Genomic DNA, 24,460 nt, shown 5'->3' with positions numbered 1-24,460 from the left:
CGAACCTCAGCTCAGTCTGAGGTCACAGAGTGCAGCGAGATGTAAACAAACAGTTTGTTGTGTTTGTTTCACGATTAATTACAAACTAATTACTCACAATTAACACAGAATAATATCACGAGATCGGGAGTTTACATATAAATCACACAGCATCTCTATTTACACTTAGTTAACAATTTTCTTACCTGATCATGCGAAGTTCCAAACACAACAAATGACAAAATGTCTGAAAATGTTTTCAACAAGTTTTATTTATCATCAAACACAACACACATTCTCACCTAATCCTGAAATATAAAGCACGACGACGTGCACGGCACACCACGTCACTGTGTGTAACAACATGCCCTCCTTCACCGTCTACACAAACACAACACTCACTTCAGGTGACCGCCACGATCCAACATTTTCTCCTATTTATATCACGTGACAGCGTGGCGGCTCCAAAAGTTTCACAACTTTCTTATGTCCCAAGAGTCTCGCCACGTCGGCCGCTTTCTGACCGTCGTTGTTCCTGGCGTCGATGTCCACCACGTTCAGAGACAGCGCAAACTTCACCGTCTCCAAGTTTCCTCTCATACAGGCGAGGTGAAGGATGTTGTCACCGTACTCGTCCACCAGTGACACATCAGCCCCTTCACTCACCAGGAACTCCACCACGTCTCTGTGTCTCCTCAGTGCTGCGCTCACCACCGGTGTCCTGCTCCTCCATCCTCTACTGTTGATGTCCACCACGTGCAGAGACAGCACAAACTTGACCGTCTCCACGTCTCCTCCCCTACAGGCCTGGTGAAGGATGTTGTTACCGTCCTTGTCCACCAGGGACACATCAGCCCCTTCATTCACCAGGAGCTCCACCACGTCTCTGTGTCCCCCCAGTGCTGCCGCCATCACCGGTGTCCTCCCGCCCCCGCCTCTACAGTTGACGTCAGCCCGACCTGCTCCCAGGATCAGCTTCACGGCCGCCATGTTCCCCTTCCTGCTGGCATCACGGAGGTCGCGGTCTGCCTCGTGGTCTCTACGTGCGGGAGTCGGTGTCGCTGTAACACAAAGTAAACTCTGTACACATGTCCGACATCTTTATCTCACAGCTACAGTGTTCACATCTTACAGTGAGGATATGAAACACTGGATGTATTATCTAGACATGCAACATGGCTGTCAACAACATGGCGACTGTAGAGGGAATGGCAACAGCTGGTTTGTGTTTGTATGCTTTAGGTATTTACATGGTTAGAATGTTTCTGTAACATCTCACAGTTCTGGAGGGTGGTTTGCCTACTACAATGTGTCAGACACACCTCGTGGATCAGGTCTTATAGTTCTAACACAGTTATGTGTATGTCTGGAGGGTGGTTTGCCCACTACAATACATGTGACATTGTCTCCACCCACCTCGTGTATCAGATCTTACAGTTCTAACACAGTTGTGTGTATGTCTGGAAGGTGGTTTGTCCACTACAATACATGTGACATTGTCTCCACCCACCTCGTGTATCAGGTGTTACAGTTCTAACACAGTTGTGTGTATGTCTGGAGGGTGGTTTGCCCACTACAATACAGGTGACATTGTCTCCACCCACCTCGTGTATCAGGTGTTACAGTTCTAACACAGTTGTGTGTATGTCTGGAGGGTGGTTTGCCCACTACAATACATGTGACATTGTCTCCACCCACCTCATGTATCAGGTCTTACAGTTCTAACACAGTTGTGTGTATGTCTGGAGGGTGGTTTGCCCACTACCATACATGTGACACAGTCTCCACCCACCTCGTGTATCAGGTCTTACAGTTCTAACACAGTTGTGTGTATGTCTGGAGGGTGGTGTTCCCACTACAATACATGTGACATTGTCTCCACCCACCTCGTGTATCAGGTCTTACAGTTCTAACACAGTTGTGTGTATGTCTGGAGGGTGGTGTTCCCACTACAATACATGTGACATTGTCTCCACCCACCTCGTGTATCAGGTCTTACAGTTCTAACACAGTTGTGTGTATGTCTGGAGGGTGGTGTTCCCACTACAATACATGTGACATTGTCCCCGCCCACCTCGTGTATCAGGTCTTACAGTTCTAACACAGTTGTGTGTATGTCTGGAGGGTGGTTTGCCCACTACAATACATGTGACATTGTCTCCACCCACCTCGTGTGTCAAGTCTTTCAGTTCTAACACAGTTGTGTGTATGTCTGGAGGGTGGTGTTCCCACTACAATACATGTGACATTGTCTCCACCCACCTCGTGTATCAGGTCTTACAGTTCTAACACAGTGGTGTGTATGTCTGGAGGGTGGTTTGCCCACTACAATACATGTGACATTGTCTCCACCCACCTCGTGTATCAGGTCCTGCAGTTCTAACACAGTTGTGTGTATGTCTGGAGGGTGGTTTGCCCACTACAATACATGTGACATTGTCTCCACCCACCTTGTGTATCAGGTCTTACAGTTCTAACACAGTTGTGTGTATGTCTGGAAGGTGGTTTGTCCACTACAATACATGTGACATTGTCTCCACCCACCTCGTGTATCAGGTCCTGCAGTTCTAACACAGTTGTGTGTATGTCTGGAGGGTGGTTTGCCCACTACAATACAGGTGACACTGTCTCCACCCACCTCGTGTATCAGGTCTTACAGTTCTAACACAGTTGTGTGTATGTCTGGAGGGTGGTGTTCCCACTACAATACATGTGACATTGTCTCCACCCACCTCGTGTATCAGGTCTTACAGTTCTAACACAGTTGTGTGTATGTCTGGAGGGTGGTTTGCCCACTACAATACATGTGACATTGTCTCCACCCACCTCGTGTATCAGGTCTTACAGTTCTAACACAGTTGTGTGTATGTCTGGAGGGTGGTGTTCCCACTACAATACATGTGACATTGTCTCTACCCACCTCGTGTATCAGGTCTTACAGTTCTAACACAGTTGTGTGTATGTCTGGAGGGTGGTTTGCCCACTACAATACATGTGACATTGTCTCCACCCACCTCGTGTATCAGGTCTTACAGTTCTAACACAGTTGTGTGTATGTCTGGAGGGTGGTTTGCCCACTACAATACATGTGACATTGTCTCCACCCACCTCGTGTATCAGGTCTTACAGTTCTAACACAGTTGTGTGTATGTCTGGAGGGTGGTTTGCCCACTACAATACATGTGACATTGTCTCCACCCACCTCGTGTATCAGGTCTTACAGTTCTAACACAGTTGTGTGTATGTCTGGAGGGTGGTTTGCCCACTACAATACATGTGACATTGTCTCCACCCACCTCATGTATCAGGTCTTACAGTTCTAACACAGTTGTGTGTATGTCTGGAGGGTGGTTTGCCCACTACCATACATGTGACACAGTCTCCACCCACCTCGTGTATCAGGTCTTACAGTTCTAACACAGTTGTGTGTATGTCTGGAGGGTGGTTTGCCCACTACAATACATGTGACATTGTCTCCACCCACCTCGTGTATCAGGTCTTACAGTTCTAACACAGTTGTGTGTATGTCTGGAGGGTGGTTTGCCCACTACAATACATGTGACATTGTCTCCACCCACCTCGTGTATCAGGTCTTACAGTTCTAACACAGTTGTGTGTATGTCTGGAGGGTGGTGTTCCCACTACAATACATGTGACATTGTCTCCACCCACCTCGTGTATCAGGTCTTACAGTTCTAACACAGTTGTGTGTATGTCTGGAGGGTGGTTTGCCCACTACAATACATGTGACATTGTCTCCTCCCACCTCGTGTATCAGGTCCGAGGAGGGTCCCAGACTTCCGTGTTTCCTCCTCCCTGCTGGTGGCTGTGGAGACAAACAGGGTTGTTAGAATAGACTGAAACAGGGCACATTCCTGTTTACAAAAATACATACAACTAGTCAGTGGTGTTGTAATTAAATAAAGCATTATTGTATCTTTAAGATGTATTTAAAGAAAAATGTATATCAACTTGCTCATTGAAAAGAATATGTTTTAAACGAAGGGATATTTTCATATAAGGACAGAGCTCTCCGACACGTCTGATGACTTGGCACAATATCCTATGTACACACTGACTCTATCACCACTGGCCCATAGAATTCTCCCACCTACCGGGTAGCTCAGACTCCTGTGTCGCCCCAGGTCTCAGTGCTTCCATCTCGCTCGGGTGACTGGAGGCTGGAACAGAGAATATGTCATGTAGATACTACAGCACTGTGTGGTCATCAGCAGAGACGTACATGACTTGACATGGAAACAAAAACAAGTACATGTAGTGATGAAAGCACCACCTATGTTACTAGAAGCATAAACATATGTTGGAGCAATGAGTGTTATTATTGTCTATGATGTTATTCGGTGGTCAAGAGATATCCTATTCTTTCTGTATGTCCCAAGCTGCTACACTGCTGGTGTCGCAGAATCATTGACACTTATGTATTCAGAAGGAAGTCCTATCAAAAGTGGGTAATATCAGGAAAATGTCCCCATGCCATTTGTATCAAACAAATTCCCCCACTATAACGTCATATGTTTTGTTACAAGACACATGCATGTTGTACGGTACCTCCACCGGGCTTGTCTGATCCCTGTGGCCTAACATTACATCATATCAATAATTATATCTTTGTTTTGTTACAAGACACATGCATGTTGTAGCTACCTCCACCAGGCTGGTCTGATCCCTGGGGGGTGTCTCGGCTCCCTGGCTCCCTCCCTGTATCTGTGCCAGGGGCTGAAAAACCCAAACAAACATCCACTTAAACATGTTAACAGTAATATGTTGATTAATTTACCTGGCGTTTATTTGCACGCATAGATCTTGGAGTGATGTTTACAATAGCCTTTCAAGTAACCTATATCCCACTGCAGCAATCTTATAATTATATCTGCTGACAACGGAAGGTTATAATAATCAGTTAGGGTAAGTTTAATTGTTGTTTTTCAATATAAAGTTCAGCCAAACTAGATCACACCTTTCCCCAAGTACGAATAATTAAGTGGAGATAAAAAACATTTTAGGATTTTAATTGGAAATTAATACTAACTGAAATTGCAGTATCCTTGTAAAATCTATTACTGCTCGGTCGTCTGGAGTTAACGCCCTTGACACATTAATGTCGTATTAGTACCTGTGGGAATGGCACACACGCATGTTACCGGACAACTCTCGGCTTGTGTGATTGGCTACTAGGCACTGGACCTAGTTGGCGACAGCGTGACTATTTGGAAAGTAGGTGGATGAAGCTCAACGTGACTAGAGCCAAAGTGAATATCAAAGCAATTTTTGTACAATAGAATGTGGACATCAACGTGGAAGCATGCTATAATCACATGCCGTGATATTGCTCGGGGCCACATCTAGTATGTTTTATGTGAAGTCTCACTATAATACGATTTACTTACGCATTTGATTTCAATATTAATCACAATTGTTTATATAGAATTGTCATGATTTATTGCCATGTTAGTTGATATTCAGACCTGGTAGACAATATGCTTTCATCATATATGGGTCAGTGTTTTCTTCATTGAGTTAAAGTTTAAACCTCGACAGGGACATTCAAGAATTCAAGTTTGGAAAATGAAAATCTCAAAACATCACTGGATATAATACCTAGACAAGATATACTATACATTTAGGCCTACAAGCTGTTATTTCCTCGTCAGTCAAATATCGTAACTTGTATTATTACGGAATTCATACACGTCTAGGCTACACGGCCTACCATAGTGGCCGTGCGTCATATTCGTTGTAACACGTGCATATACAAATAATCTAAGCCTTACATCAAAGCTTCTAAATGTCGCCTACTGTACACGACTGAATGTATGGGTAAAGTTTAATGAAGTGAGCGATGGGAAATCCCAAACAGAAGGAAATGGCCACGGCTGGCCTGGTTTAGTGTCAACAGTTTCTCAAACCATGAATTCCATTGATTACTGTCTTGTCTTGTCCGAGGAATCATACATCTAGGCAGATAACGATATCAAAACTTGGACATAGTGAGATACGAATATAATCTGGATAGACAGGCTAACATGACCAGCAGTGCCGGTTCTCCTTGCCAAACATGTCTACTTCTGGTACAATAATACAGTAACTGTTATATTTCCTGTACGAACATAAAATAGAACATTGGACCCTACTGTGTGGGCTTCCGTGAATAGACGACGTTGGCCTATTGACTGGTGGATCTAGTAAACATGGAGCGCTCTAGGCCTACTTACAATTGAATTTAATAACACACATGTCGGGACAGATTATCCATAAACGTGTGTGTGCAGACATAAACTTGTGAATGTATTTCTACCCTGAATAACACAAAAAAAACTGCAGTGTGTAGCGACATGTACAAATACATCTGTGTACAGTATCTATATATGTATTTCAATAACTCTTTGATTCACGTAAACAGAATCAACAAAACATTAGGTCTTAGTTGTAAACAAATCAGTTGAATGAAAATTTCGAAAACAATTATTACTAGATCTAGATTAAACATGCCTGAAAACTAATAGGTTGTGTGTGGCTTGTGGAAATCTGTACATGTGCGTGGCCCCAGTGTCAGTTCAGCTAATGAAGAGTTTGGCTTGTAGAAATAGATCAGTCACAGTTCAGTGTGAAGCAAGCACCTGCTGTCTGATACCTACAATAAGCATATCGTTGTCCATCAATCATGCTTTGTTTACAACCCTATCTATGTTCCTAAAGATTCTAAAAGTACAAAATACGGTGGTAAAAACACTTACCCAACAATTACGTCCTAACACAAGCGACACATCTCACTCCCAGCCATGAAACGCCTTGACTGGCGACACTACGGCCGGTAAGGTGCGCGCTATATATATGACGTCACTGTGACGTGTCTTGTCAGGAGCACGACAGAGTTTGGCGCTCGACTTACTGTGTCTGATGGTCAACAGTACAACTGCTAGACAAACGAATAAGCCCCCAGTTATTAAATATCCACCCAGCCACGCCTCCTCCATTAATGTGGTAGAACACGATTTACAATAATCATTATTAACATAACAACGTAAGACTATGATGTTTTTTATGATGATGATGACGGCCACGTCAACGATGATGATGATGATGATGATGATGATGCCTGAAGACACATTATTTTATGTCTACGAGATGTAATGCAATGATTCCAAAATAATCTGAACAGGAACTAAAGTTTGTTTTTATTCTCACTAAAAGAAGATACACATTATGATAAAACTATAGTTTGATGTGAGAGAAACTAATACAGGTGACATGTAGGCGTTACGTTCGAATCACCAAGCAAGTGGTCTTGTCATGCAGACACGATTGTTACAACAAACTCAAAAATCATATACTCATAAAGATTACTTTACTTTATAGTAAACCGAGACACTCTCAATGCAATTTATAAGATTTTGATTTGGCCCCAATTTGTATACGCATGTGAGTTTTAGGGTGTACAATAGATCAGAGTGATTGACTAGAAAGACTGCAGTTGGAAGCAGCTAGAAACATTAATTACTGGGCTACCAAAATACACATGCATGCCGAGCCTCACTATATTTCAAAACTGGTTGGGAAGCTTTACAGCAACTTAAAAGAAAACGAAAACTCTTGTCTTTAATTAGGTTGGTTGTTGGTTTGTTGTTTAACGCCGCACTTAGCAATATTCTAGCTATATGACGGCGGAGATAAACCTACTGTGTTTTAAATTTGATGTGGTCCCACTGTAGAATAGATACCTCGATATTATAATTTTGAATCGAGCGCTTTAGCGTGAGGTTCCAAATTATAATAAAGAGGTATCTATTCTACAGTGGGACTATATCAAATTTCAAAACACAGTAGGTTTATCTCCATTCTACCATGACGGCAACAACGCTTTGAAAACGGCGTTCTTTTGCAACGCGTGATAACACAATCCGCAATCAGAGAATATTCTGAAAAGTCACAGGTAGTTATATATGTAGCAATTATTACAAAAGTTGAAGATTAAAAAACACCATAGTCGTGAGTAGTTCATAATAAGTGTTCAAAACACATAGATCTAGTTTTTCAAAAGAAGTTGACAAATATAACTCCTAACTTAATCCAAAGATAGAGATGTTTTAATTTCTATCAAACTGTTGCACACTGTTGAACACTGTCGACTGGCCGTCGTTTCTGTGAAATTTGTGCGAGAGGTCATTTCTTGGAAATCGAACATGCCATCATTTCTATTGTAGGGGTGACGGTCAATAGAAAAAGGTTTTAAAATGCTAAACGAATATATTTCTACAGCAAACTTTATGAATTAACATTCTAATATACATTCAACATGTCTAAGAATTATTAGTTAGATAGCAGTTACCCCCAGTGAACAATAATAAAATCAAAGTAAATGCCTCTCCACCCCGAACTTGGATGTGGCAGAACTTGACCTACATCACGGTTACTCACACCTCACAGCTGTCAATGGCTGACAATCATGTGTTTACATTAACTAGATCTAGTTAAAAGAAGCAAGATGACAACCCCGATCTATGATGTGGATCAACATTTACCTGTAGATTAACTGGGATTGATCGAGCCTGCAGGCACATCCATGTGATTACTAATGGAACTGAGTATGACTGAGTAAGACCACGTCTTGCAAAGTATATTTATTTCTTCCACGTTTTTAATAGTAGTATATGTGTTATTTTAATGTTTGGCTAAATTTGTCAGCCATCGCAAACAACTGAAGGGATGATGTAAATCCGACTGGGGTCCATACAGGTAGCAAAAGTACTGAAAGTCCCCAGGGTCCCCAGCGCGGTGATCAACCTTCAGTTGGTGGCGATCTATAGCCTGTTTCTATAATGTGTTGTTAAATGATTATATTAGTTAGTTATCTATTTTTACTTATTCTCAAACTAGTTTTACGAAAGTCTGTGATGTTCTAGTCATTATACTGCTCTTTGTCGGCAGAATTTGATACAGTTTAATATATATTGTTCATATCAAATTTTGTTTCCTCACGATATGGCTGAATTATTGCCGATGTTAAACTTTAACTCACTCACTCACTCACGAGAATGACTGAACAGCAGCTGTTTAGGCTGCAGACGAGCCGGATATTTTGAAACGAGGAATCTGCATGGTGTGACCTGTCAATTTCAAGATTTCACGGATCCAAAGCCAAATAGTGACGGAACTTAGACATTTCTGGTCCAGAAATAGTAGGTCGTGTATGATTTTCATAATTGTGCGTGTTCTGAAATGAATTTCTTCAAGTTTGATAAGCTGTCAGTTCAGTTGGGAGATTGTTTTCGTGGACTTTCGAAGGGAGTGTTTTCCGATGCACTTTCAAATCCCCTCCTGCCAAATTCTAACGGTGGTGGTTGACGGAGATGGCAATGGATATCGATCAGAAAAAGGTTAGTAAACATCATGTTGTCATGGATAAAATGTCTTCAAACACATTTTATTATGTTATATGTCACTTTTATTGTCGGTTGTTTCAATAATAATAATATTATCTGTTCGTAGGTTTCAGAAAAAGTTACCAAAAAAATGAACAATTATTATTTTCTCAACAAAATTTATTAGATATCACTCTTTCACTTATTTTGAATGTGTGAATCTTTAATTTATTATACCTCCCCACCCTGAATTGAGAACCGTCCTAACGTGTCCCGGTTGTCACTGTATCTGCACTGCACTCTCAGTTATGGCTGCCAAAGAAATTGTTAACAGTAACAGTGCTGTTCAAGAATTGCGGGAAACCAGAAGACAACCCAGTACTGTGCTCGTGATGCTGTTCAACATTAACATGTTGACTAACTATCCCTGCTGGTGTGATGTTTTTTCAAACAATTTTTATAATGTTATATTTTACTTTCATTGTCGGTTGTTTCAATGAGGAAATAGCTGAAATTGTTCCGATTCTGGTCACCATAGAACATTTCTCTAACAGTTTCATAAATATTTCATTTGTGTGCAAAAGATATGCCTTCGTTAAATCTTTTAATTTCGCGAGAGCCCTTGACTCGGCGTGTATTAGAGACCTGGCTGGTATTAGAGACCCAGCGTGTATTAGAGGAAATATAGATATGTTTTACAGTTCATATGGGGGTGATCGATCGGCAGCCATTTTCTGTGAATCGATATGTAGGCTATCTATGTATTCATATGCACGTTTTTTTGTGAAAAGGCTTAATATATTTGAAAGGGGTTTCCGTAGCAAAAAGGAAACCCCTTTTTAACCAATCAGAATCAAGCATTCATCAATGTCATGGTAGAATATAAAATATTTCACAACATAGCCTGATCTTACTGAATACTTATACTTGCAAATACACCAACTTATAGTCGCCAATACATCAACTTACCCTCGTAAATACACCAACTTACCCTCGCAAATACACCAACTTACCCTCGCAAATACACCAACTTACCCTCGTAAATACACCAACTTATACTCGCAAATACATCAACTTATACTCGCAAATACATCAACTTATACTCGCAAATACATCAACTTCTACTCGCAAATACACCAACTTATACTCGTAAATACACCAACTTACACTCGCAAATACACCTTCTTATACTCGTAAATACACCAACTTACACTCGCAAATACACCAACTTCCCTCGCAAATACACTAACTTACACTCGCAAATACACCAACTTACCCTCGCAAATACACCAACTTATACTCGCAAATACACCAACTTATACTCGCAAATACACCAACTTATACTCGTAAATACACCAACTTATACTCGTAAATACACCAACTTATACTCGCAAATACACCAACTTATACTCGTAGTAAATACACCAACTTATACTTGCAAATACACCAACTTATACTCGCAAATACACCAACTTACCCTCGCAAATACATCAACTTATACTCGCTAATACATCAACTTATACTCGCAAATACACCAACTTATACTCGTAAATACACCAACTTATACTCGCTAATACATCAACTTATACTCGCAAATACACCAACTTACACTCGCAAATACACCAACTTATACTCGCAAATACACCAACTTATACTTGCAAATACACCAACTTACCCTCGCAAATACACCAACTTATACTCGCAAATACACCAACTTATACTCGCAAATACACAAACGTATACTCGTAAATACACCAACTTATACTCGCAAATACACCAACTTATACTCGTAGTAAATACACCAACTTATACTTGCAAATACACCACCTTATACTTGCAAATACACCAACTTATACTCGCAAATACACCAACTTGTACTCGTAAATACATCAACTTATACTTGCAAATACACCAACTTATACTCGTAAATACATCAACTTTTACTCGAAAATACACCAACTTATACTCGTAAATACACCAACTTATACTCGTAAATACATCAACTTTTACTCGAAAATACACCAACTTATACTCGCAAATACACCAACTTATACTCGCAAATACACCAACTGATCTCAATCTGATAGTTTATGGAAATGGGGATCTACCAGAACAAGATAACATAAACAGATTCAATGCTGTACTTGAGGATTGACTAAGTATGTTTCATTGAGGTATGAATCTTAAAACCAATGTGCAAACTTTTGTATGAACCGAACGAAAGACACAGTCAATGCTTATAATTAAATTCGAAGACATGTTTTGTCTACAATAGTTCAACAAGAACAGTTGTATATATCGAAGCAGACAAAAATGACGAGATTAATAAACATTCCATGTGTAGGAATACATACTGTGGCGTGACTTGAATCAGGATTGTTTAATTTTAGGCACATAACTTGACACGCCTACAAGGTCAGTAGCCAATCAACGTGGAGTAGGAACAAAACAATGTTCATAGGACCTGTCAATCAAGGCAAGAAGCGAGAAGAACTACAATAGTCAGTCTGTAACGACTGTGACAAACAATGCGTTATGGTCGAAGAGGGTTGTTTATACCTAAGACCGTCAGTTTTGTATTAAACGTAAGGCGACACTTTTTTTGTTTCTTGGTTTATGGATGCGCCGCTCTTTCAAAGTCCAAATGTTACCCTTTTTTTATGTCCGCCGATCTTTTCGTCAAAAATTCAAACAAAAAAAGATTTCATTTCCTCGTCGAGCGTAAAGCAAAGGGAAGTCACTCTGATATTTCTCACTGGGATCCTTCTCTAATACCATCAAAGCTTGTCAACGCAAGGCGCAGTGCACGTGGTGACCAGTTTAACTCTTTCAACACTGTTGGCCAGTCAAGAAGCCACGACTCACACACCTCAGGGTAGACCGACTAAGTCACGTCAAAATAGTTTATAACTTTATTAACCTACTTGTCATATCATTCATTTATTAAATCTGTCGCATTTCACAATGTCTGAAATACGTATTCCATTTGATTTTATCATTGTTTATCTATAGATTTAAAATGTATTCACTAGACACTATATTTCCCGCAATTCGAACATGTCAAACAGCAAAATAAAGACGTTTCAAGCAAATCTTTCAATACATTATACAAAGTAATAAAATCAACAAACGTATATGTAAAAGTTGCTAAACTGACATCTAAGTTATTATTTTCATCTTTTCGTGCGATCGCATGTAATCATAAGTCAAATGACTTCTCGGCTTTCGTCGCCTCGAATTCTCGGCTTGGACAGGAAGTCTTTAATGCCAAAATATATGCATATGAAATCTTTGTCACAGCTCGTAATGGGGCCTTTACACAGGATGGCGACCTTTGTGCCTCCCGTGTGCGACCATAAAATTTGCCAGGTCGTCGTTGGAGGCTCAAAGGAGGCAGAATGGTTGCCTAGGTCGTTCCAAGGTGGTACACAGGAGGTTTAGACATCGCCGTGAAGTTTTGAACATGTTCAAAACAGTCGCACAAAGGTCGCCGAGGAGGTTGGTTGCTCAAAGGTGGCAGAAGGGGGGCACAGGTATTGCAGTTGTCACAGGTAATAGATGCGTTCTGCTCTGTCTCCCTTGTGCCTCCTTTGAGCGACCAACAGCGTGCATTGAACGATGACTGTGGCGACCGCCGTGCCAACATCAGCGACAGCGGCAACCCTTGAGACACCATGGCAATGCTTCTGCCTCTTTTCTGCCCCCTTTGAGCTACCTGTAGTGCCTCCTCAGCCTGCATATAAATAGAGGGTTTGTTCCTGCAGTGTTTCATTGTGGTTGCAGACGCTGGACAACTCGAGCAGTTACTGCTGAACAACTGCTGGAGCAGTTACATAGAAACATGATTTTCTGGGTTTAAAGGACGATTGAGCGTCCTGGCCAGTTTTTGATCGCTCAAAGGTGGCACAAAGGTCGCAGGCCCGTGTAAGGGGGCTTAACCTAGCACTATGCATTCATAAAGTTCCATATTTTAATATTGATCGCGATTTCATGCTAAAACTTTCAGAATAACAAGGTTTAACCCAAACCTTTCGCCAAAGTCTGAAAATTACCGTTGCTGTAATTTGATTGGCTGCCTTAGGTCACGTGCTCAAATTTGACTAATCACGAACCTTGTAGCAGATTATGTCGGTGAAACAATATAAGCTTTTTTTATGTATACTGACATGGCAGCCTTCGACGTATGTGTTGTTCACACGAAGCGTTGAAAACGGAGGTATTTCCTCATGTTATTGAGCGGAGAGCCACTATCATCGGGAAATGGGTGATGACAGATATTATTTGTAATTCTTTTTAAAATAATGTTTCCGACTACGTAAACAAATGAAAAAAACAACGAAATAGGTAAGTGGATTTTATGAAGTCTTATATTTGCCGAAAATCCTTTAATTTTCGTTTCATTAGTCCTTAATCTGGACGTTATGAATGTTTTAGCTCATTATTTTTATTGAAAACAAACTTTATTAAGTTGTTAATGAATTATTTAAATAATGTAATACACATAACTTTCATATTTATGAACAATAGGATTAATTAGACCTTTCAAATAGTGTATGGTCAAACATGTAGTAGCAAAGATGTTTCACAAGCAGATAATTTCCTTGATAAACGTTGGCTGCATCTATCACACAAAACTATCTGGGAACTTGGTGTCACAGCAGTAATCTTCTGATTGGCTGGTGTTGAAAGAGTAAAACGTCGCCCACTGCTGCCAAAAAAGCTTTCATGCATTTCCACCCATGACATAAATATTGTTATATTGCCATTTGTGCACAAGCTCAGTGCCAGGGATATAATAAAATGTTTTTGAAAAATTGAGTTATTTTACTTTCGTTACTCCAGGATATTTTTTTTCATACCTACCTAACATTTTAGGACAAAATTCAAGTAAAAAAAATGTGAGAGGCTTTTTTTTCCAAATTGGCCTACCTCACTTTTGAAATGAGTTTGAAATCCGTAAACCAAGAAATTTCGCCTTAGTCGCCTCTCACGACCGGCACAGGTTGATAGGCTGTTGACTTAGTCGCCTCTCACGACCGGCACAGGTAGGCTGTTGACCAATGCACTTAGTCGCCTCTCACGACCGGCACAGGTTGATAGGCTGTTGACCAATGCACTTTGTCGCCTCTCACGACCGGCACAGGTTGATAGGCTATTGTCCAATGCACTTAGTCGCCTCTCGCGACCGGCACAGGTTGATAGGCTGTTGACCAATGCACTAAGTCGCCTCTCACGACCGGCACAGTTAGGCTATTGACCAATGCACTTAGTCGCCTCTCGCGACCGGCACAGGTTGATAGGATGTTGACCAATGCATTAAGTCGCCTCTCACGACCGGCACAGGTTGATAGGCTGTTGACCAATGCACTTAGTCGCCTCTCGCGACCGGCACAGGTTGATAGGCTGTTGACCAATGCACTAAGTCGCCTCTCACGACCAGCACAGGTAGGCTGTTGCCCAATGCACTTAGTCGCCTCTCACGACTGGCACAGGTTGATAGGCTATTGACTAATGCTCTTAGTGGTCTCTCACGACTGGCACAGGTAGGCTATTGACCAATGCACTCAGTCGCCTCCCACGACCGGCACAGGTTGATAGGCTATTGACCAATGCACTTAGTCGCCTCTCACTGGTAAACAGTTGCAGAATATTATTATTCAAGGAAATAGACTGAAATATGGAAATATATTACGCCACAAATTTTCGAAAAAACCCAGTCCGTTGAAGTAAAACAAATATTAAGTTTCTCAACTCATGTACGAGGTAGTTTAAATACACGTGAAGACATCTTTTAAGGTTCGAGACTCGGGTTTGTTGCCAGAACCCATACTGCCGAATCGTTTTCTTCAATTTTGGTACACCTAGGTGTATGCGATTAGTTGCACGAACTGAAGTTGTATACTATTCGGCATTCACATGGGGCGAGTTGCATAAGCTCGGATCTCGCGAGGTCTCTGACTCAATGCTTGGAAGCGTCATTCATTACATTACCGCTAGAACCCTGGTTGCCGAGTTAATTGTCAGACACACATTTTTATGAGTACTGATGAATGAGTGGTGTACGAGAATTGCTGTCGCGCGTCTCTGGCTCTGCTTGACTTTGCAATTTGACGGAGATGTATAGTGTTGAATTGTCTACCCGGTGGTGTAAAATTGAAGACTGGTTTGAAAATCAGAAAGTTCTAAATGAAAAGTAAATGTTGTCTGTTTTGCAACGAAGAAAACTCTAAAATGTAGCCATTTTTATTCGTACATAGATAAAGTACCGTGCAACGACAGGTTTGATTGGACTGCTTTATGCACACTGAGAGCTAACAATATACTGCCTTATATCTGAACAACATTACAACACGTTCATTACAATTGTGTGGTTACGTAGAACGTGACACATTCAACACCTGTTGAATGTGGCAGTAACATATTTTCCACTATGAAGTCAAAATACGTCGATGGGGGCACGGGTGGCCCAGTCGTCTAAGGCGCCGCGATTCGCTGTGCAGGGTTGCGTCCCTTGGGCACGCCAGAAACCTATCATTGTGGGTTCGAATCCCGGTTCGCCCCGATTATGTTTCTAGGTTTGTCAGCACCATACCCGTGCTCGTTGGTTTCACCGAAGTGGTAAACGTCTGAGACCTGCATTACTTCGGACTTTCCTCCCACATTAAGCTGACACGCCGTGATATAACTGGAATACTGTTAAAAGCGACGTTAAACTTACTCACTCACTCACTCACTCAAAACACGGCGAAGAGGTCAACACACATGCACACAGAAAAAGGGGCATAACTCCGCCAAGCTTAACATTTATAGTTGAATATATAAAAGCGCTAGTGAGAAAAAACCCGAGCTTCGGATTTTTTATTTTCAATCAAAACCGACGGGGAGTGTTTTAACTGTCATATCAGCCGTCTAAATACAAGAAATACGAGGTAAAAAACAAACGTCGGGATACCTGACATGGAAACAATAGCCTGGCGGTTAAAAACGAATTCGAGGACAGCGCGTGAAAAAAAGAACACGAGCAGCATGTCTGAACTGAACACCCTTTCATCACCGACCCCGAGTTTACATTTCTAACCAAAGACGAGGGACATTGGTTCATCTGTCTCAAATGTCGAAACAAAAATCTGCCAGAACAATTTTATGTATCCAACACGCGTTCCATGAACGTTAGGAAACGTCCGTAAAATTTATCTTGCTCGCATACTTGAGGAAGAGATTCTGTGGATTATCAGCGACTCTGTCGCCGCGTGGTTCACTCCCTTGGTTACAGATACGAAGGTTGCAGGTCCGATCCCTGTGACTGTGACCGCACAATTGTAATGTGTGTTATATGGATTGGATTAACATGCAAACTACATCTCCAGGACAGAGAGTCTCTCCATAGAATACCACGTGGAGAGAGCGGCCTTCTGATTACTGTTCCTGGATTGAGGGACGAATGATAGAAAGTACCTGGAGTATTCTGTACAATCTACTTCGGTAGCCTGGGGACTAGGTTATCCTGAGAAAACAAGAACCTCTAATGATAATAGAATGACGTCAGTTGATACTTATAGGGATCACGCAATACAATCCATTATTTCTTTGTTCAGGTGTAACCAAACTGTTCCAACACAACTATAGATATTGACACCCAGGGTTTAACATCGACTGTTTGTCATCCAAAAGGTCCTGACCTGTCTCAATTTTGGTCGTAAATTTAGTGCTGAGACAGCTTTGTGAACAGGTCACGTGGTTGGGAGCGCACCCCGACGGTGTAAAATGGTGGTCCTTAAATCAAGCACTAGACAAATTATCCTGGTTTCATTTTTGGTTTTGTTCGCTTGTTTGTTGTTTTACGCCTCACTCAGCAATAATTCAGCAATATGACGGCAGGTCATGAATATTCGGATGTGGACCAGATGATCCAGTGATTGACACATGTATCGACGCAAATGAGATACGATGACATGCATCAACCGAGTCACCGATCATGACCACCGACCCCGTTAGTCGCCTGTTACAACAAGCGTGGCTTGCAGAAGGCCAATTTTCTTCCGGGTCTTAACGAGGGTGTTTGGTTTCGAATCATGACAAATTAAGTCCTTCGTGAATTTGACCAATAAGGAAACATTGTAAGAGTTTATATGAAAAAAAACCTAGTTTTAGCAACAAATGATTATGAGAACGCAAACATTTTCAAAGCCAAGTTTAGGCAAAGCAGCACACACAACATTGGCTATTGTGAAATTTTGAGTGTAGACTCAAGCTTACCTCATCGTTCGACGAAAAACATGAAGTACGGTATGTCTACCCAATCATCAGCAACATGACAGCAGCCTACCCAATCATCAGCAACATGACAGCAGTCTACCTGATCATCAGCAACATGACAGTAGATGACCCGATCATCAGCAACATGACAGCACCCTACCCGATCACCAGCAACATGACAGCAGTATACCCAATCATCAGCACCACGACAGCAGTCTACCCAATCATCAGCAACATGACAGTAGATGACCCGATCATCAGCAACATGACAGTAGCCTACCCAATCATCAGCAAAATGCCAGCAGTATACCCAATCATCAGCAACATGACAGCAGTCTACCGAATCATCAGCAACATGACAGCAGTTTACCCAATCATCAGCAACATGACAGCAGCTGACCCGATTATCAGCAACATGACAACAGCCTACCCGATCATCAGCAACATAACAACAGCCTAACCGATCATGACAGCATCCGACCCAATCATCAGCAACATGACAGCAGCTGGCCCAATCATCAGCAACATGACAGCAGCTGACCCGTGCTGTTTGTCTGATTAGAAGGTTCACCTCACGTGACCTGAGAAGGGTTTGTTGCACTTGGGCATGTATGGAGTCAGATAAAAGGCTCAGAGATCTTAAATAGATTGGCAGGTCATTTGCCGCGAATTGGGGGCATACAACCGCCAACACACAAAACAAACATCACCAAGGTTACCTTTCTTGTGTGTAGTCTCAAGTCTGTGCATCCTGTCAGTGGTTGCCTTTAGTTCTTGCTTCAGGTCTGCCAGTTGTCTTTTCAGACGAATAACTGATTCAGACTTTTGCTGAAATGAGAAATGAGTTTTGACATGGGTGACTTGTATGAAATATAAGGTGCTCTTTTTATTAGGTGGTATTACTCAGCAAAATGAAAGTTCCACCGGTATAATGGGTAATACGGATATTATGTGACATTTTGTTTGGTTTGGCTGAAATCAGTTCATTCTGAAATTGTCTTTACATAACGGATTCCATGTATTTTATGTAAAGTGACGAAATACAGGAGTAGTATGTGGTAACTGGCGACCTTGAGCATTATTTCTTTTACTCAGTTTGACCATTAATTCGCGGGTCAAACATTCGAGGTCACGTCTTTGCGTCAAGCGCATGTCTGTCTGTCGTGTAAGTTTAACATTTTCGACATCTCTCCCTAACAGAATTGCAAACTTTATGGACATGAGGCCTGGTCTAACTATGGTGTGCCTAACTGATGATACAACTGTAAACCTGTCTATCGTGGTAGTGTAACTGTAGGATTGTCAAACATAACACATAGATTTACCCGCGGTTTACTGACACCTCCTCTGTGACGGTGTCCTCCTTCAGCTTCTGACAGATCTGTAATTGAAAGACGTCAGACATATGCTAGTAATTAAAGCAACACAAGCACTCACTGAAACTAACATGCACTTCACCAGGAACTCCAGGAAGAATACAGACATTGAAATGCATACGTAAGCTTTCAAAATAGAACTGATTAGGTTTGATAAGATTGACAGTATTCTTGAATATCAACTTCAGCTTTATTTTAAAATTAACAAATTAAAACAGGTGATATGTGAGTGAGTGCGTTGGGTTTAACGCCACAATATTTAGTATTCCAGTTACATCATATATATTCAACCAATGCGGCAACTGGTGAGAATACAGACCCCCATCAACATGTGCCTGTCGTAAGATGCGACTTCATCGAGAGGTCATGGTTGATGCATGTCGTCGTATCCCAATTACGTGGAATCTATGACGTGAATTATTGGTCATGGATTGTCTAGTTCAGGGGGAATTAAACCAATGTTCTATATTCCATAATCTCAATAGTATTACCTTCGGTAGCCTGAAACTGGTCCTCACTTACATCTGTTATTGTTTCTGTTGCTGTAACTGTAAAAGATAAGTACTGAAGATTAAGTGCTTATGTTGTCACTAAATTTCTATATTTCTTATATTACTATTAACGAATATAAAGTAACGTAAACTTCACATTTCGTAGCTGTATCTGTTACCCAGCATGGGTCTATTTGGGTTAACTGACAAACTAGTATCGGATACTGGTATCCCCGACCACGCACATGCACACACGCACGCATGCACGCGAGCACGCACGCACACGCACGAACAGAGGCGTATTTGCTTATTCCCTACAGGCATGGGACCGTCGTATAACACTGAGAACAATAAGTGTCACTAGGGACAGATACCAACGCACACCGAAAGAAACGGAAGTGTTATACAACTGGTCACGAACAAGATTGTCACTGAAATTATCCACTGAAAGTCAAAATTCCGCCAAGTGTTGCGCTGTGTAGTTCGGGAAATGCTGTGGCAACTCTGTTAGAGATGGTTACAGTCCAAAGACCTGATTTGACTTTTTAGAAATGCAGGAAAGTCGTTAGATTGCATTCAATGTTTGCAAAACTTGGTGTCATTGAGGTGTTTGCTTTCGACTGTTAAAGATAACAATGCATGTTTCATCAACATCCAAGCTGTGCAGGTGATCACTTGTGGTGGGGCCCGCATGTTTATGATTCTCGATGGACTAAAGCCAAATACGCGAAGAAAGGTTGCAGCTAATTATTCTTTAAGCTGTTATTTGTTAGTAAAATGTTTAGTATGCAAGTCACATCACGAAGTCGGCTTGATGTGGGAGGAAAGCCCAAGGTGACGAAGGCCGAAGTGCTGACAAGCCTAGAAACATAATCGGGACGAACTTGGATTTGAACTCAGGTTTCTAGGGAACCCAAAGGGACGCAGCTCAGCACAGCGAATATCGGCCCCTTAGGCGACTGAGCCACCCGTGTCTACGAAACAGGAGATACCAGGACAGTCAAATAACGCAGAAACGTCTACAGTATCAAGTCCGCCATTTAAAGTTCAAATAATGTTGTCTACGTTTAGTCATTTTCCCCGAGCATTTATTTCCTTGTCGTCGACTCATTTAAGACCATCGAGATGGGGAAGATATCAACTTAACAAAGCGCCCCCTCATTTGGTAGATGGGAATGATATCACTCAAAAGAGCGTCCCCTCATTTGGAAGGTGGGAATGATATCACTTCATCGTGGGTCCCCTCATTAGAGAGAATGGAATGATGTCCATTAATAGACATGGAATTTGTATAAATAAATAGAGATGTATGCTTGTGAATGATATTCCAAACCTAGGGCATATGTGTACTGAAAGTTGCGTGGTTTGTGGTGTCTTGACAGATATTACTTTAACATGAACATCAGCGAAGATTTGGATGTAATCAGTTGGTCTGTAAACAGGCAGGTCTTCAAAGCGCTTGTTGTTGCCGCACTCAGCACTAATACAGCGACACAACGAGAGCATTGGACCGCCTCCATGGTGTAGTGGATAGAGGGTCAGCCCGGATAGTAGAAGGTCGGCATTGAAGGGATAAAACAAGGATTGGTCAGCTCAGAGTCAGTTTACTGTGTCTCAGCGAAGTATCCATGTGAAAATGCGGAACGGCATTGTAGTTTCTACTCACAGAATCCACTGCTTTCAGAGGGTTGAGGAGCATCAGACTTCATCCAGATCGTCATCCTTGTGTTTGCAGCGAAACCAGAAGTCAACACTTTAATCTTGCGTGTGTTGAGTCACAAACTATTAATCTGCATATAGCTATTCCAACTTTAGTACCACGCCTATTTATGGCAAACAATATTCACAAAATGTAACATTCAGCTCACTACCTCAGAACAAGAGATCCCAACATGGATTTAATACATTTCTTTTTTTTACTATTGAAACCTTAGCATTCTATACATATGTGATGTCTATTTTCTACTATTCTAGACCATGAAGAGGTCGTTATAGGACTGCAACTGTGGACAATCTTACGTAGGTGAATCTTCCCGCCCAATCAACACCAGAATCAAAGAGCATTAAACCTCCACCATCAAACCAGACAGTAAATCAGCCATCTCGGACCATATAAGCAAATGTCCCAATCACATCATCAACTGGGACAACGTTCAAAACCTCGCCAACAACCTCCATGATTTCAGTAAAAGAAAACTAACAGAAGCAGTCCACATTCGCCGCCACAAGCAATCAATCAACAGAGATCAAGGCTATTTCATCCCACCCGCCTACTATGAACTCATCAAACAATAATCACTTATCCTGTTTATTGGCTTCATGACCCTATTTACTCCCAGCTATGTGTGTTCTGCCCATCGTGTTGTGACAGCACCATCCCTTTGTTGTCACACCTACCTATGTTATCCCACTCATGTATACTATTGTTGTTACTGTTAATCCCCCACCTACTATATCTATTCTGCACTATGTCCCCCATTCACAGAGCATTGCCTGATAGCCAGCCAAGGAGAACTCCATCATCGGTAATTATCACGTTATCCTTTCAGCCTTTTTCACATGCTCTTAAAATCACTCTCACCGTTTGTTTGTTTGTTGTTTAACGCCGAACCTAGCAGTGTTCCAGCTATAGGACGGTGGTTTGTAAATAAACGAGTCTTGGCCAGACAATCAGTTGCAGTTTGTACTCCAAGCGAGCATCACTTCCCAAGCCAGCACAGAGCATTGCCTGATAGCCAGCCAAGGAAACTCCATCATCGGTAATTATCACGTTACCCTTATTCACATACTCTTAAAATCACTCTCACCGAATTAATCACAAAACCCCTAAATCCTTAAAAAACAACAACACTCAATAACCAACGCCTTATCCTCCCCAATCTCCCTAACACAGCTCGCACTCATTTCTACTCACTACCCACGCCCACCACTCAAACACACCCTTTGACCCATCTCCTAAAAACAAAAAACGCCTAATCCCCCTTCTCCTAAACACAACGCACGCTCTTTCCTACTCACCACCCACGCCCACCACTCATATTATCCACTCCTTCGACTAAATATCTCCTAATCCCCGCTTTCCACTTGTCTCACCTTATCCCAGCCTTCCAGAATCAAACTAAATCTTCAATAATTAATCCATTTCCCAAACCCTCCTACTAAAACCAACAACAAATAACCACCGCAACTTCCTCCGCCTCCTAAAACAACAAACCAACTCACCTCCCCAAAACACCACTCACCACAACACACGCTCTCCAACTCTCCAACACAACACCCAAATAATATGACTGACACCCGCAACGCCACACTCGCAGACATTCCAGCTCCTTACTCACCCACGCCTGCGGAAGCGCACAACACTTCTGGGAGGTCACTCGAAAACATCGTCCCGACCGAGTATGGCGAAAACACGACACACAACCCCCCCAACCAAACCAGCTAACTCGCCACCTCAAAACACCAAAAAACGCAAACTCGACACATCCTCTCCACCTCCATCGCCAACACCCTCCCCGGCCGCCTTCCTCACCACCTTCGCCCTCTACTTCTTCTCAGCAGGCTCAGGCACCACTCTCTCACTAGAACTTTCGGCAGATAAAATAGGACTTTGGTTTAAAAGACAAAAAATAAATTATTACAATATTAAAAAAGCCAACAAAGGATAACAGATAATCTTTCCTAACCGAGAATCTTACAACGCAGCAAATAAAATAACTCCAATATTCCACGTCACGGTAATCAAACAAACACCTAATTGGCAACAATATACACGAGGCGTAATTAGGGTTAACCCAAGGGAAACAACTGAGGACTTACAATTATACTCTCTAGAAGCTAACATAAACCAAGACCAAAACCCTCAACCCCTAATCACCAGCACGCGTAGAATAACCTCAACTAGAAACGGAAAAACGGTCCCAACCTCCATTGTCATAATCAACTTTAAAAAACCCGCTAAATTCCCTGAAGCCTCCAAACACATATCCTTCGGAGCCCACACCAACTTAGAAGTCAAACCCTATATAAAGCAGGTTAAACAATGTTCAAAGTGCCTCAAATACAACCACACTGCTTCCCAATGCACATACCCCAAAACTAAATGTAAAAAATGCGCACAAACAGACTGCCCAGGCACATGCACACCCTTGGTGCATCCACTGCAAATCCACCCAACACACTTCACTTTCAAACCAATGCCCACACAGACACACACTCACCCAGCAGGCCAACAAACACATAAACATAGACACGGCTAAAATCCAAACACGAAAATTTGCTACACCTTCATCTAAACCACTCCTCCCTACACCACACCCAAACACCACCCCACAAACAAACACCACACCCATAACCGACAGTTCTGTCTGGGACCCCTACCGAGAAACCGCACCCACCTCACACACACAAGCAGCCACTCAACCAACCACGAACCCTCCCACATCTCACATAGCCAAAACATTAACCCCCGAATGCAAAACAAACCTCAAAATGGCCACCACAACACGACCCTCATCCAAGCACCCTACAGCCCATATGACAACAACACTCTCCCACAAGCAAGCACAACAACAAAACACAAACACTAAGAAAACATCAGCTACACCCATCCCGCAAACACCTTCACAACCCTCCACATCATATGCCTCCCCCATGGAAACTCAATCAGCTAAACCTAATCCAACCGATGACGAAGATTTCTCCACTACTGAGGAAACAATAGACACTACTCCAACTGAATAAAACCAAACTTCACAACCAGCCAACACCCAAAACCTAAATAACCTCACCTTACTCCTAGCATACATGCATAGTCAAAACTCACCAAAAGCTTGTATGAAATCCTTCCACAAAGTAGCTTTCAATCTAAAATTAACCGATCTTCCCTTCTTCCTCTTTAACCTCCATCTAAAAGAACTCACCGAATAAAATAAAAAATAAAAAATAAATCACCAATCGCCCGAAACCAATAATGGAA

The 24,460-nt window shown here is 41.9% G+C and overlaps 1 protein-coding gene across 4 annotated transcripts in view; it reads right to left on the bottom strand.

Annotated features, from left to right (window-relative positions):
- Positions 1 to 232: 232 nt before the first annotated feature.
- The window catches only part of LOC124127331, a 36,921-nt gene continuing 12,693 nt past the window's right edge, over positions 233 to 24,460 (bottom strand). Inside the window, exons 7-14 of one of the 4 annotated variants that reach the window (XM_048390330.1) lie at positions 19,483 to 19,539; positions 18,941 to 18,996; positions 18,335 to 18,443; positions 4,645 to 4,716; positions 4,095 to 4,160; positions 3,746 to 3,805; positions 727 to 1,040; positions 233 to 525 (exon numbers count right to left, since the gene is read on the bottom strand). In XM_048390330.1, coding sequence (XP_048246287.1) covers positions 418 to 525; positions 727 to 1,040; positions 3,746 to 3,805; positions 4,095 to 4,160; positions 4,645 to 4,716; positions 18,335 to 18,443; positions 18,941 to 18,996; positions 19,483 to 19,539 — 842 coding nt within the window. In that variant the 3' untranslated portion in view covers positions 233 to 417. Of the gene's footprint in view, positions 1,041 to 3,745; positions 3,806 to 4,094; positions 4,161 to 4,644; positions 4,717 to 18,334; positions 18,444 to 18,940; positions 18,997 to 19,482; positions 19,540 to 24,460 lie in introns of all 4 variants that reach the window. The other 3 variants (XM_048390327.1, XM_048390328.1, XM_048390329.1) reach the window with 3 other exon arrangements.

Source organism: Haliotis rufescens, unplaced genomic scaffold (genome assembly GCF_023055435.1).
Source record: "Haliotis rufescens isolate VD_foot unplaced genomic scaffold, xgHalRufe1.0.p SCAF_9, whole genome shotgun sequence".
In the NCBI taxonomy this organism is placed as follows: Eukaryota; Metazoa; Mollusca; class Gastropoda; order Lepetellida; family Haliotidae; genus Haliotis; species Haliotis rufescens.
Note: the sequence above shows the minus strand (reverse complement) of the source record. Positions and strands in the feature narration are given on the sequence as shown.